This window comes from Carassius auratus, chromosome 17 (assembly GCF_003368295.1).
Source record: "Carassius auratus strain Wakin chromosome 17, ASM336829v1, whole genome shotgun sequence".
Taxonomy (NCBI): domain Eukaryota; kingdom Metazoa; phylum Chordata; class Actinopteri; order Cypriniformes; family Cyprinidae; genus Carassius; species Carassius auratus.
This window is the reverse complement of record NC_039259.1, coordinates 7,796,707-7,810,985: the sequence shown is the minus strand read 5'-3', so window position 1 is coordinate 7,810,985 and position 14,279 is coordinate 7,796,707. Positions and strand designations below refer to the sequence as shown.

The window sequence follows — 14,279 nt, the reverse complement described above, 5'->3', positions numbered from 1 at the left end:
TAATAAACCTTTGTACAGACGGCATTTTCTTGTAACCACACAACTTTGCAGCTTTACATGTTTACAAAATTATATAATGAATACACTAATATATAAGTAATGAATTTAAATAATTATCTAGTTAATGATTCCAAAATATACACACACAAGTTTGGGATTAAAGTTTTTTTTTTTTTTTTTAAATCGATTATTAAAAAAAAAAAAAAGCCAGTAGGAATTATTTTTGTTATCCAGGATTTAAAACGAAGACGGAATTCAATCATGGTTTGTCATAAAAATAAAAATAGTTTATTTAATTCAGACATTAACATACATAGCTACATGTCAAATGTGGCTTTTTGCTTGTCGCCAGATTTACAGATCTTAAAAGAAAAAAAAAAGCTTATTTTAAGATGCAATCTTTATTAAATATGCGGATTTAAAATGAAAGTAAAAAGTTCACAAGCAATTGTTTAAAGAAACTCTGAATAGACCCATCCAAACACCGGTCTAGCCACAAAGCAGTTCGTGCACAATTGATTTAATTTAAATCACCGGACCACTGTTTGCTTGTCAGAGTCTCGTTCTGGTGAATCATTAATACAATTTTAGAAACAAACTAGGATTAGGCAACTTCTTTAGAGGGACACGGTGTGCATAATTAAAGACCATACATTAAAATGACTAAATGTGTCATGGTTAGAAAAAAAAAATAGAATAAATCATACCAATATTAGATATAAAAGGTCTATAGAAAAGTGTTTAGGCACACATCCAGATGCCTCGGTTCTTAATTGTATCCCTTTGAAAGTGTCTTGGGTTCACTGTTGGCCTTCAGTTCACAATCTGAACAGGGAACTTGATGCAAAATAAGTCTTTGCTGAAGTCATCTATTAATTCCCATTCCACCACCAGTTTTATCTAATAAACAAACCAACAAATAAGGAAGTGAATGCATGCAACATTACAGCATTTTTTAAAACTAGAGCTAGTTGAGGAAGTTAGCACTCACTGCTGGATACCCGGTCTTGACAGGCAACTGGTTGACGTAGCTGTAAACTTTTTGTGGCTCGATAGGACACTGGATTCCAGACTTGCACCCATCTGATTGAGGAATATGGAAGGGGACGGGGATCCCAGAGACCACTCCGTGAACCACAGCTGTGCAGTTCTGACTGGCAACACCTAGGGCACACATAAACAAGTTGTTGATTTCCTGCATTAGATCTGGTTTATTTGAGCGGTCACTAGATGTGAAAAAGCAACTCACTGCTGGTGAAGGTTACATTGACTGTGTAGGACTGTCCCTTGTGAAGCTGGCATGGCTGTGATGGGCAGGGCTGGATGTTAACCTCAGAAACTTTTCCTTCTGTTGAGCCTGTTAAGGAAAAAGCGAGGAAAATAAAGTTTGGAATGAAGACCAACAGAATTATTAAATACATGAACTTCACAAACGAAGTACTTACCACAATCGGCAAATTTCACCTGCTCGGCATTAGTGTAAGCCAGAAGAGAAAATAAAACAACGCCGAGCACACGGTAATAATCCATGGTTCAAATAAAGCTGTAGAGAAGCAGCACACGGTGCAAACACAAGCATTACATCGCAGTCACATGACAGTGAATCTCTGCGCTTCCTAGAGAAGATGTTAACTTTAATACCGAATACACACAAAACACAGGAAACAGCAATACAGTGGAAAAGTTTACAAAAAATAAATAAAAATACCAACTAAGTATTTTTAAATTGGCTTGCTTACCAGCCCTTCCTTCAGCCCTCTGTTATCACACCTTCAGCTCCTTGTCACAAGAGCGGACTGACTGCTCTCCAATCAAATACTCTCCGCATGGGCGTCCTCGTGACGTAAACGCAGTGTCGGCGAACTCTTAACCAATAGCAATGACGCAATGAAATTGCCTGAAACGAGGAGGACCTTCTGTTGCCAGAAATATAAATGGGGGGTATTGATATATTAGGCAATTAAACTCGCTCGGGGACTGAATAAAGTTTCTCAGTTTCGGTGTCCCTCTACTCTTCAAAGGTTTAAATGAAATGTAAATTTCAACAAATTATAAAGATATGTGTACATTTAATTATATAGGGTGAAAACAATTTTAAAGTTATAGTTTTGTTTTAAAACACAGATTTAATTACGCTCAAGAGATTTCATTTGTTACTGAATCTGTATGTTCCCATACCTCAAAAAAGGCATCCTGCAATATTACATACGTTTAGTGTGCAATTTAATTCAATTGTTGTAAAAAAAGACAGCTAAAAAAAATGTCACCAAAGTTGTGCACTCGCTGCAAACGAACGACTCCGAACATTTTACAGAAATCTGCCATCTGTGAGGCTTGATTGGGCAACATTTTATATTTGAGTCATAATTAATATTACACACATCAGCTTTTTTCTATCTAAACAGGATTCTACCACAGCAGGAGTTTTTTTTTTCTTTTGCCAAAAATATTACACGTTTGAATTTTTATTATTTTTTTTTTATTATTATTGTCAATCAAACCTGCATATTTAATTAAACATTAAAATGCATTTGCGATTTAAAACTGAAAAATCCTGATTGTCCGAAAAGTAAATATTGGAAAGTTAAATCATTATCATTATGTTTGCGTTCTTTATTTATTATTTTTACCCTAAAATTAATAAGTAGCTATTCCTTTTCAGAATTTAACAGACATAATTTAAGCTAGCTAACTTGTTAACTATTTACTCGTTTGTTTTCAGTTTCTTACAAACTTATCCGTTCTGTTAACATAAACATACAATGCCAAACTTTTTAATCTGTTTTATGGTTATTTTCTCTGTAATAAAATCCTGTTGATATGATGTGCGTGTCAGCCATGTGTTATTGTGTGTGTTTGTTGTTGTCCGGAGTTCAGAGAGCTCCTCTCGCCTCTAGCGCGCGCCAATTAAGAGCCCCAGAAGCCCTCTAGCAGCAGCAGCTGACAACATCCATCGATCTCACTCAATCCTGTGTCAAGGGTTGATCATCACACCTGCAATGCAGCTTAATACTTCAGGGATCACATGTTTGGTAGTTACAGATAAACCAGTCATTGTAGACAACAATAAATCATCAAACCGTTGATTATTATTCCTGCAGAGGCTCGCGCAGATTATGGGAAAGGGGGAGTATCTGAGGATAGCAGTGGAGGGAGGCGGATGTTCAGGATTCCCGTTTAGATTCTCAGTGGATACTGTAAAAAATTAAGACGACAGGTAATTAATTATAAAAGGACTTGGAGGAAAAGGGTCAATATTAATTATTAGTAATAAAGGTCAATTTTATTATTTGTTATTTTTCAACATGGAGTCAGTGAAAGATGTTTAATGTTTCTCATCAACCTCAAGAGGTCAATGTCCTGTTTTGTTTGACATGTATTTTATGAGTTTTGCAGATATGTTTGTAATTGTTAAGACATGACTGATAACAGGTTTATAAACATTAAGTAAACCTGAGTGAATCCAGATTTCTTGTTTATCAATTCTAATAAATGTGTATACAAATTGTTTAAGTATTGTTTATGTACAATATAAATTGTATATAATAATTTGTTCATATAAAAAGTAAAAATAGCATTTTATGTTTTATACAAAAGCTTTTGTTACAGATGCTATAGAAAGAGTACAATGGTCGACTATTATGTTTTTTGTTTGTTTGTTTGTTTTTGCTTTTATATATTTCTCTCTAGTTTTTCACTTTTATTTCTATTTTATTTATTTTGGTACATTAAGTGGTTTATTATTCTAGTACATTGAGTTTAAACTAAATAAAAATGAAAGATGTTGCCTTGGAGACTTGCTGAAATAAGTTTGTTTTTCATATTCCATTTATTAAATAAAAATTTCAGTTACATTTCAGTTAACAGTCACCCTTGTACACCTGTATGTCATTGAAAAACAACCAAAAAAGGTCCAACTTCAAACAGTTTTTTTTTTTAATTAAAATGAATCCAGCACACTATCCTGATTTGCAAAATGTATCGAAATATTTATAAACATTTTTCAGTCCATGACCATGCATGTCAGGATAGTGTGCGGGATTTGTTCTTCTTTTTTGTTTTGGAGTTACTGTTTATTTCAGTTACCTTTCTTTTTTTCATTTCGAGTACAGGAACTTTTTATGGGTTTAATGTTAGCTAACAATAATAAGACTGGTACAAATTGTGTTACTAATTAATTAAAACATTTCAATTGCTAAATAAACATTTTATACCATATTGCATTATTTTATTAGATTTATATATATATATATATATATATATATATATATATATATATATATATATATATATATATATATATATATATATAATTTTTGGGACAAATTTGAGGAGGTGAGATCACCAATTAAAAGGTACGATTTTTAAACTTGCTAATGGTAATCTAGTTGACCTAACATTTCTAACAGTTCAAGTTTGTGCTGGGGTTGACTGAATATTGCCACAGATATAAAAATAAAATTATGGTTATCAATATCGGTTATTTCCAAAAACGATTTGCCCATAAAATAATAAAAAATAATAATTTAAAGAAAGTTTTTGTCAGAGCCCTTGTCATTATTAATTTTGACATTAATTTTCAGTTTTACAAGTGCCATATACTGTATATCGGTTCAAAATATCGGTTATCGGTCTACTTGATCTGTAATAATCTGTATCAGCAGCGGCCCTGAGCACATTGGTCGACCCCTAGTTTGTGCCTTTATTACCAAATTTATGGTCTTGGTGTTCATACCACAGTTGGTAATCAGGGATGTGATATTGCAAGTTTGTAGCTCTTTTGTCTTTATTTTGGTCTCGTTCTTTTTCCCAGAGTGTTTGAAAAGAATGGTGTTGGGATAATAGTTGACCAGGACAGTCTGGAGTTTGTGAAAGGATCCACCGTTGACTTCAGTCAGGAACTCATCCGTTCTTCCTTCCAGGTGCTGAAGAACCCACAGGCTGAACACGGCTGCTCATGCGGCTCATCTTTCTCTGTCCAAATCTGACACCCTTATTCTCTCCATCACATGAAGCTGTTAGTGCATGCATAGCTATGTGCTTATTGAAGATCAGCCAAGAGCATGATAATAAGCTTATGTTAGGGGTTCTGATTTGAGCAATCTATTAATTTGACCACAGATAATAGAAGAAAAACAAAATTGTTGTATATAGGAAAGAGTGTATATAAGTTATAATATATGGTTTTCCATTGCCTGTTAAGATTCTTCTTCTTGAGAGGAATATTCTCAGTAGCTTATCACACACTATTACTCTAATGTATAGGTCAGCATTTCTTAAGGTACACCTCAGATTTAATACAAGTAATGTGTTTTTATTATTAAAGTATATATTAATCACAGAATTGAATCAAAATACTTCCTGATGACATTATAATGAGTGTAAGTAAATCTCATGTTGTCTTGATCGTAAGGAAGTTCGTTATCACAGTATGTGTCCTTTATTTTATGCTGACAAAGTTTTTCCTGAAGATGATCAAAGCCAAAAAATCATCAAAAGATTTTAAAGAAATCTTCTAGGTTCAGAAAAAAAACTGAAAAAAATATATATTAAAAAAAACCTGAATTGATATGTCACAGATTTCTATTAAGCCTTAATGATCAATCAGAATTATATGTATATGCTTTTTTTAATTAAATTTGGCTTTTAAGAAACATTTCACAAAAATATACAAAAGAATGTCTTTACAAATGATATTTACATTGATAACAAGAAAATCTAAATCTGAATTAAGCACATCTCTTTCAATCAGAACGATACTGAAGGAGAGAACGTTGCATTTCTTATCTTCAGTTCACTCTGAGCCTCGACAATCCAGTAAAATGAAACTAAAAACTACTAAAAAAATTCAGAACCAGAATGAATGTGATGTTGTAAAAGGCTTCAGCAGCAAGATGAACAGTGATTTCAGATAAGACAGCATTGAAACAAATTCTTTTCATTCATTTTCTGAGGGATTGCATTTCCATTTTTTTCTTTTAAACTTCGATCAAAGCATACGGTCACCTACTCGCACAGACGCACAAACGGACATCTCAAGTTCACTAATCGAGCTAAAGTTGCTGCATATGAGGTTAGGAGTGTCTACGGTTTAGGGAGATCACGTTCAAGATCGACATTAACAGACCACTGGACTACCACAGTGAGCAGGTCAAGTATACAGTGCATAGAATGCTTTGGCATGCTGACATCCTAGAATATAACGGCAGTGTTACATTCAGGGAGAAGGCCACGGGAGATCGAAGAAACCTCAAAAAAAAAAAAAAAAACACCAAACCAACAGAAAACGATCAGGTTAAAATATAAAACCAGAATCTCCAACAGAAAAACACACCTAAATAAACAAAACCACGGGTAGTTTAAGGCTAATCGTACTTAGCTTTCTACAAGTTCATTACCATTTGAAATCTTAAAAACATTGATACACTGATTCTCCAAAATAAAGTACGTTCTGTAACTTGTAGCTCATGATTTTCTTTTTCTTTTTTTCTTCATCTTCTTCTTTTTTTTTTTTTTTAAACAAAAAGGGGTAAAACACATACACATCTGATGGATCTTATTCTGTACGCTGGGTCAAGTGTCACCTTGACCCAACTATCATTCAGAAACGGTTGAGTTCAGGTATGGGTGACGGCTCATTAAGACTCATGCAGACGGGTGGTGGAGACTGAAATCCACCGTCTGATGTTCGGTTCACTCGTGCTGTCAGCTGGGCTTGAGGAGAGAAGAGGAGACTGCATGCCCTCAGTGAGGAGCGTGAACACACCGCCATACAAACAGACTGAAAGACACAAGGAAACATCACAAATGTAACAACATCATTTTAGAAACATTTATAATTCTCATTTTAGTGCAGCTCCCAGTAATTCTTGGTTCTGCAATCAAGTGTATTATTAACCATTGCTACTTCATGTCTGTTTCTTCATAGAACTTATGAAGTTTTTTATGAATTTATTTGTTCATTCATTCATGTTCTCATTCAAATTTCACTTGGCAATATGGCAAAAAGTTCATTTTGGATGCTAATTATGTCATGGGTCATTCCAATTTAAAAAAACTGAATATGCACTGCCATTCAAAAGTGTGGTGTTAGTAAGATTTAATTTTTTAAAGAAATTAATACTTTAATGCATTAAATTGACCAAGTGACAACATTGCTACAAAAAAAAAAAACGAATTATAAAAAAAAAAGTTTTATATATAATACATTAAGCAGCACAACTGCATATTAGCATGTTTTCTGAAGGATCATGTGACACTGAAGTCTGGAGTAAAGATGCTGAAAATTCAGCTTTGCATCACAGGAATAAATTACATTTTAATATATTTAAACAGAAGTTGTGAAAACTAATAATATTTCACAGTGTTACAGTTTTTACTTTGTTTATTATACTATTTGTGTCTGTATACACACATGCATGTACATACATGCATATATGTATATATAGATGTGTTTGTGTGTGAGTGTTTAAGGTCTATCAAAATTTAATGAAGCAATACAATGATATTTCACTTTCCTTTCTAGATTTTATAGTTCAGGGTCTAAAAACAGAACAAAATAGTTTTTGTTAAAAGTGTCCCAACTAAACTGACAACTGGACACACAGTGAAGCAAACCAAGGAAACTGTCTCAATATGCCGATCCAGAAAAAGAAGAAGAAGAAGAAAGAAAGTACAGCAAGATGCGTGAGTCACAAAACAAGCACCTTCTATCATCGCCTCCGGCGCTGACGACGAAGCGATCCCCGCTGGTGAAGCGGATGTTGGTCAGGTGGGCAGAGTGGCCCAGAAAACGCTTGTGTTTGGCCTGAGGAAACAGTGAAAAAGCTGAAATGTGTACAGCACAGGTTATAGAAAGGATATATAATAGGTATAAACATAAAAAACAATCCAATTAAACAGCTGAACTTTGGCTGTTGTGAGATTGTTTTGATCTGTGTAGGCAAGAACTGTCACATCCAGCCCTTTTTACTGTCTTGTGATGTACTGTCACATTTTCATTGCATTCTCAGCATTCGTGGAAATCAGTCTGTAGTTTCTATCTGTAGGAACAGCACTGTTGGACAAATTCTTATACTAAATAAATCATGGTCTGTCTGGATACTCGATTCTGATTGGCTGGCAGGTTTGCTGTAAAACCATTTAATATTGTTTAAAACCATATAGTATAAATTAATAACAAAATTAATAAAACATGCACTTATTTAAAGTGCAAGATTATTAAAAACTTTTAATCTTTTAATTTGACATTATTAGACATTTTAAATGTGCATTTTTACATCTTCTTTTTAAACTCTAGATGGGACTTTTGTCAATGTAGTTGCACTCTTTGTATGGAAGAAATCAATAAAATTGTGATTGAAGCTCAACAATTATGAAATACCATCAACAAGTCAAGCCCACCTTCATTTGTACAAATATTCATAGGATCACCAGAAGCAAACATTGTTACACATTTAAGTTGTCCACAAGTCCATACAAATGTGGACAAAGGTGTTCTGTTATTGCGTGTTGTAATATTTTAAAATATTTTATTGTGAAACTGTATAAAATGATAAGAGGAGAAGAGGACAGAGGAGAAGCAGTGTGTCTAAAAATCCATAAAATGCACAAGTACACATCTGTAGTCATAAGAAACAGAAAAATACAATTTTATCAACATGTCTAACTAAAAGATGTGATACAGCAATTAATATGAAAATTAGTGCTTCATCTAAAGTTACCGAAGATTAACAAGCAATCATATTTTGTAGACATTCGTTTCAAAGCATGGTTAAAGATGCGTGATGATTTTTTATTTGTACAGGTTTTATTATATGTGTTCGTTTATGAAAGTTGTCCCTGCCAGGTAATTTACTCATGTATGTTAAGTGAAATATAAACAGAAATAAAAACTAAAATAACATTAAAACTAAACTTAGCTGAAAACCTCAATTAAAATGAACAAACAAACAGACTCCGAAACCGAAATCATTTGCAACTAACAACAAAATATAAATCAAAACTTAATTAAACACTCAAAAACTTGGATTTGAACAACATGAGGGCGAGTAAATGATGACAGAATCTTCATTTTCCATTCTGAAATCACCACATATCACAAAAAAAGTGTATTTTTTCACACAAAACAACACTTTATTTCAGCAAAAATGGGGCATACTTACAAATTTCTCTGGACACGGAAAGTCGAACAGCTTTACCATTCCAAAGTCATCGCCTGTGACGATGTTGAGGCCGGAGTGAGACACACACGCGCAGGTTACATCGGCCTTATCTGTGTTCCTGGACCAGATCCCCACCACCTCGTCCCCGAGGACACTACAGAGACACCCAAACCAGTACTACAGCAGCGATTGAGAACAGTGACTTTACTGACAGAAGTGCATTTCATTTTTATTTCACGGGATGCCAGCAGTTCTGCTGTGCTGCAGTCCGTTACCTTGTCCATGTGGCCCAGGTTATTCTGTCTATCACTGCTTGCTCAGTGACCTGCTTCCCAGAAGGCACCTCATAGACTACACGTTTATAAGCACCAGTAGACAACTGCAGAGAGCAAAACATGCAGACAGAGTGAGTGACTTTGTATAGAACTGATCTAATGCTAAAAAGAACAGAGAACGATATTAAAGGGCTCATGACCTGCCTCTGTTTTTTATTTTGTACTGTTCTCTGTGGTCCACTTATAATCTTTTGTATAATCACTTGTACTACATTGTCTCATACAAATAACCACACACACACACACACACACATGCTGTACCTGCACATAGCAGCTGTCAGCAGAAAAGTCCATCTGCATGACAAAGCTAGGGATGTCCCTGCAGCAGTTGATGCGGTTGAGCTGCGGTCCTAATGTCAGGTCGTAAAAATCTACCGCATTCTCACTGGAGCCCACAGCCAGGTAGTGTGAGTCTGGACTGAACCTGAGGAAAAAGTCAATAGACCATGTTCATGTCAGATTGAAGTAACATTCACTTAGAAACAACAATACAGAACTTTGTTTCTGCCTGAAATGGAAATGGAAGTGTTCATAATTGTGACTTCATTCCACTTTTGTACTCTGCAGTAGAAACATGACTAGAAAGAAAAAATTTTTGCATCCCCAATGTCTTGAGATCATGTTCACCAAGTTTCGAGGCAAACGGTTTAAAGTCCTCAGAGGAGTATATCAAATTCCAGAGCATGCTTTTTTTAAACAGCCCTGAATAGCTGACTTCCTTTTGGGTGGAGCCTTTGACATAGAGTGGGAAAGTTGTTCGGCTCAATGAGATCTATAAGTGTACAGAGTTTCATTTAAATACATGCAAGTATTTGTGAGCTATGGTTCAAGATTTCTGACTGTGTTCCAGGGGGCGCTGTATTGTGTGGGTCCCAGTCTCTGCAGCGTCCTAATGACTGCAGATTCCAATGTGAGTTTCTGAGTATGTTAAGGCTCCCCCAAAACCCCCGAAAGTTTGAAAAAAATTATAAGAAGAAGAATAAACCTTAGGGAAACAAGAGGGCTCTTGACCCCTTCAGTTTTGAGCCCTAAATAATAATAAAAAATGTAATAAAAATTTGTAGCTGAAATTATGATAAATGAAAAATATGTTAATAAAATTAAACATTGCATAATTAGCATCAGTCTCACCTGATATCTTGTATGGCAGAGCGCCGATCTCTCTTCTTCCCCCAGATCTTGAGTGAGGTAACAAGGAGGATGATGAACTCTCCATTCTTCATGCCGATGGCCACCATGTCGCCCTCTGGGCTATAGCTGACCGCACGTGCAGGATGACCCAGGTTTACCTTGTTCAGCATCTTCTGTTTTTCCATACAAGAGAGCATCTGAATCATCTGGTATCTCAAAAAACCACTGTGCACAGGCATTAAATAATTTACCCTCTCTGAAATGTCCCAGAGGCGCACAGTGCCATCCTCAGCAGCAGACAGGAAGACGTCTCGGCTGGGGTGAGCTCCCAGACCCCAGATAGGACCGTCCATGTGGCCGTTCACCAGAATGTTACAGGCTGCGTTCTTCTCACCGACCTCAATGATCTCAGCATTTCGAGTGCCCACCAGAATCTTCCCCTAAACCACCAAGGAGGAGCACACAGGGAGCCATACTATTTATCAGGAAAAATACCCAGCTTGATATTTCTGACTAAGGCTAGTTGGCTCTTGCTGCTTTTAGAAACATAATTTATGCATGTAGGTATCTGTATTTTTAATATATATATATATATATATATATATATATATACACACACACCTATCTGTTCTCCCGAAGATCTATCTATGAGACTAATTGTATTGTATTGAACAGAGTTTCTGTTGACTACATCTGAGGCACATTCACAATGTAAATGCATCTGACTATATGTACACATCATTTCCCATCCTCTTCAGTGTAGTGATTTTGTGTAAGTGCTGTACCTTGCCCCTGCAGACAGAGCGCACACAGTCTATGATCTGACCCGTCTCCAGTCTGAAGGCTCTGCATCGCTTCAACTCCTGATCCCACAGTTTGAGCGCGCCACCATCCTTAGACCTGCAGAGGGCAGCCCACACGAATCCTCTCATTTACAACAGCAGCTTTTGAGAATGCTCATGCAGATTCAGAGAACAAAATATTTCAGTTAAAGATAGTGGGTTCAAGCCACTTACGGTCGTTCTTTGCCTCCCGTCACAATGAGCCCATCACGTAATGTGGTGTACATTGTGAACACAGGTCCAGTGTGAGCCTTAGCCACGATTCTCACTAGAATGTGTTCCTTCCACACACACACATCTCCACTAATGGTACCTGTAAATGTCAAGTTATTCTGAAAAGAAAACAAACCTGCACTAATCTAGTGACCTCTAAGAGAAAAACAGCACAAACATGGCAAAGCACAGCATTTTCATATCAGTTCACTGATACACTGGTACACTGATACAAAACATCATTTTTGAAGTTATGATCATAAACAATATTTTGAATGAATTACTGATTTAGTCAATTTAAGCTCTGACACACAAGTGCACAAACAAATGCACACGTATGCATGTATACAGAAATAGCTACTTGCACACATTCCACATTCATTTAAAGGGATAGTTCACCCAAAAATACAAATTCTGCCATCACTTACTAATCCTCATTTCGTTTCTAAACTTTATGCCTTTCTTTCACTGTGAAACATAGAAATAGTTATTTTTCAACTATCAAATCTCATTCTGTGTGTGTGTGTGTGTGTGTGTGGGTGTGGGTCCCCATGAGGAAACAAACTTATAAATCATAGAGAATTAAGTTTTTTGAATATCTAAAATTGCAGAAAGTTTCCTGAGAGGAGTAGGTATAGGTGTAGGGTTAAAAAAATATATGTGTCATTAATTTTCTACAATATATATATATATATATATATATATATATATATATATATATAAATTATTGGTAACACTTTAGTATAGGGTCCAATTCACATTGATAACTAGCTGCTTATTAGCATGTCTATTATTAACATATTGGCTGTTTATTAGTTCTTATAAAGTACATATAATGCATGACATCCATAATCCTACACAATTCCCTAAACTTAACAACTACCTTATAAACTATAAGTAAGCATCAAATAAGGAGTTAATTGAGGCAAAAGTTATAGTTAATGGTTAGTTAATAGTGTGAATTGGACCCTAAAATAAAGTGTGACCAAATTATGTAATATATACATACAGGTGCACCTCAATAAATTAGAATGTCATGGAAAAGTTCATTTCAGTAATTCAACTCAAATTGTGAAACTTGGTGTATTAAATTAATTCAGTGCACACAGACTGAAGTAGTTTAAGTCTTTGGTTCTTTTATTTGTGATGATTTTGGCTCACATTTAACAAAAACCCACCAATAGTAATCATTTTTTAATTGCTTTCATTTTATGGAAAAGAGCCACTTTGAAATTCTGCAAACCCCCTTTTTAATTTTAGGTGAACTTTTCCTTTATTTCTCCCTCTCTAACAACAAATAAGAAATGAGCTGAACACCATATAGAAACAGAAGAATACTTACAGCTCCAAAGGCCACTGAAAGCATGGTCTGCATACGGGCATCCTCAATGGAGCTGAGCACTCCTTTCTTACTGAGCAGGGCCCTGCCGGCCAGCGTCCAGAACCGCACGTGTTTTATCCCCACTGACACAAACTGAGTGTCCGAATCTGGACGGAACTCTGCCACAAAGATCCTCTGGGTGTGACCGGCCCGACTTGCTACTTTGGCACCTTTGAAAAGAATTTCAGATCCCAGACCTGTTATAAAAGCAGAGTACTAAGTGAATGCTGTGTGTTTTGACCTGTACCTTCCTGCCACTTCCAGATGGTGAGGGTGTGCTGGGGGTCCAGACCCACAGAAAGCAGCAGTTTGCCGGTGGCACTGAAGCTTACAGAGCAAACACCCATAGAATGATGGCAGCGCAGCACAGAGAGGGTCTGTTTGTTCATGGCTTCCCACACATGGATAGAAGGAGATGTGGCTGCAAATACAAAAATACTTTATTTTGTCCACTGTTGCTTAGATTTATAAAGTTATATAGCCGTATTCAAAAATTCAATTCTGAAGCATGGCAGAGATTTGATAATCCAGTGTCAGTATGAGACAATGTTTCATGGCAACTCAGTATTTATATAAAAAAACCTGACATGTCTTACCTGACATGTCACCAGCATCACCTAAGAGGACAACAACAGTAGGAAAAATACTTTAAATGACACATTTTTAAAAATCACTGGTGCATAAATGTATGTTGTAGCACCAAACTATCCAATACTCAAAAAAAATGTTTTAATTAAATTAATCAAGACACACAACCAGACTCTGTGATCAAAAATCTAACTCTTAACAATTACAAAGGGGGTTAACATATAAATATTTTCACGCACACATACAGATTTTATAGATTTTTTGATAGACTGCTCTAAAATATGAGACACCATTGTTTCAGGAGTTGATAACTGTTTTATTTCCTATTTGGGTTTGTGTATATTTATTTTATAAAAAAAAAAAAAAAAAAAAAAAAAAAAAAAAATCCAAGGCAATCTTGGCTGTCCAAGATTAACTTCTCTAAGCTTTAACTGTATGTCTTTTTTTATTGAATTTTAGGAGAAACATACCAGAACAGTCAAAGTGAGAAGAAAAAGGTCAATGTTTTCACAAACATACCTACTTGGCCAGTTGCCACCACGTTGGGGAACTTTGGGTGCTGATTAATAGTCAGGCACAGAATGTCATCACTGTGTTCCAAATAGAAACTCTGGCAGGCTGAAGT

The 14,279-nt window shown here is 35.5% G+C and overlaps 3 protein-coding genes across 8 annotated transcripts in view; 1 reads left to right on the top strand and 2 right to left on the bottom strand.

Annotated features, from left to right (window-relative positions):
• Positions 1–262: 262 nt before the first annotated feature.
• On the bottom strand, positions 263–1,871 carry LOC113117115 (NPC intracellular cholesterol transporter 2-like). 2 transcript variants are annotated; one of them, XM_026285538.1, is made up of 5 exons: positions 1,740–1,871; positions 1,446–1,543; positions 1,250–1,357; positions 992–1,164; positions 263–900 (listed from the first exon to the last, which is right to left on the bottom strand). In XM_026285538.1, the coding sequence occupies exons 2-5, from the start codon at positions 1,528–1,530 to the stop codon at positions 814–816; spliced, it is 453 nt and encodes a 150-aa protein (XP_026141323.1). In that variant the 5' UTR covers positions 1,531–1,543; positions 1,740–1,871; the 3' UTR covers positions 263–813. The 2 variants fall into 2 exon arrangements, with proteins under 2 accessions (XP_026141323.1, XP_026141324.1); XM_026285539.1 differs by having other exon boundaries at positions 1,709–1,780.
• Positions 1,872–2,838: 967 nt separating this feature from the next.
• On the top strand, positions 2,839–4,995 carry LOC113117850 (iron-sulfur cluster assembly 2 homolog, mitochondrial). The gene is given in 4 exon segments (XM_026286775.1): positions 2,839–2,850; positions 2,932–2,977; positions 3,100–3,217; positions 4,814–4,995. Coding segments are annotated over 4 exon segments (351 nt in total). The 3' UTR covers positions 4,989–4,995.
• A 617-nt stretch (positions 4,996–5,612) lies between these two features.
• eml5 (EMAP like 5) overlaps positions 5,613–14,279 on the bottom strand; it is an 81,765-nt gene continuing 73,098 nt past the window's right edge. For 3 of the 5 annotated variants that reach the window (XM_026285535.1, XM_026285533.1, XM_026285537.1), the window contains 13 exons: positions 14,174–14,272; positions 13,663–13,683; positions 13,314–13,487; positions 13,028–13,236; positions 11,647–11,804; positions 11,416–11,530; positions 10,882–11,070; positions 10,631–10,803; positions 9,761–9,923; positions 9,440–9,543; positions 9,165–9,318; positions 7,707–7,807; positions 5,613–6,781 (listed from right to left, as the gene is read on the bottom strand). In XM_026285535.1, the coding sequence (XP_026141320.1) occupies positions 6,745–6,781; positions 7,707–7,807; positions 9,165–9,318; positions 9,440–9,543; positions 9,761–9,923; positions 10,631–10,803; positions 10,882–11,070; positions 11,416–11,530; positions 11,647–11,804; positions 13,028–13,236; positions 13,314–13,487; positions 13,663–13,683; positions 14,174–14,272 (1,697 nt within the window). In that variant the 3' untranslated portion in view covers positions 5,613–6,744. Of the gene's footprint in view, positions 6,782–7,706; positions 7,808–9,164; positions 9,319–9,439; positions 9,544–9,760; positions 9,924–10,630; positions 10,804–10,881; positions 11,071–11,415; positions 11,531–11,646; positions 11,805–13,027; positions 13,237–13,313; positions 13,488–13,662; positions 13,684–14,173; positions 14,273–14,279 lie in introns of those variants that run through there. The other 2 variants (XM_026285536.1, XR_003294128.1) reach the window with 2 other exon arrangements.

Bases quoted from the DNA above. Each gene is read 5' to 3' on its own strand.
- LOC113117115 (XM_026285538.1), bottom strand. From the start codon at position 1,530: ATGGATTATTACCGTGTGCTCGGCGTTGTTTTATTTTCTCTTCTGGCT. The intron at 1,358-1,445 runs GTAAGTACTTCG...TTTCCTTAACAG, and splicing joins GGTGAAATTTGCCGATTGTG to GCTCAACAGAAGGAAAAGTT. The intron at 1,165-1,249 runs GTGAGTTGCTTT...TGTGTGCCCTAG, and splicing joins CAATGTAACCTTCACCAGCA to GTGTTGCCAGTCAGAACTGC.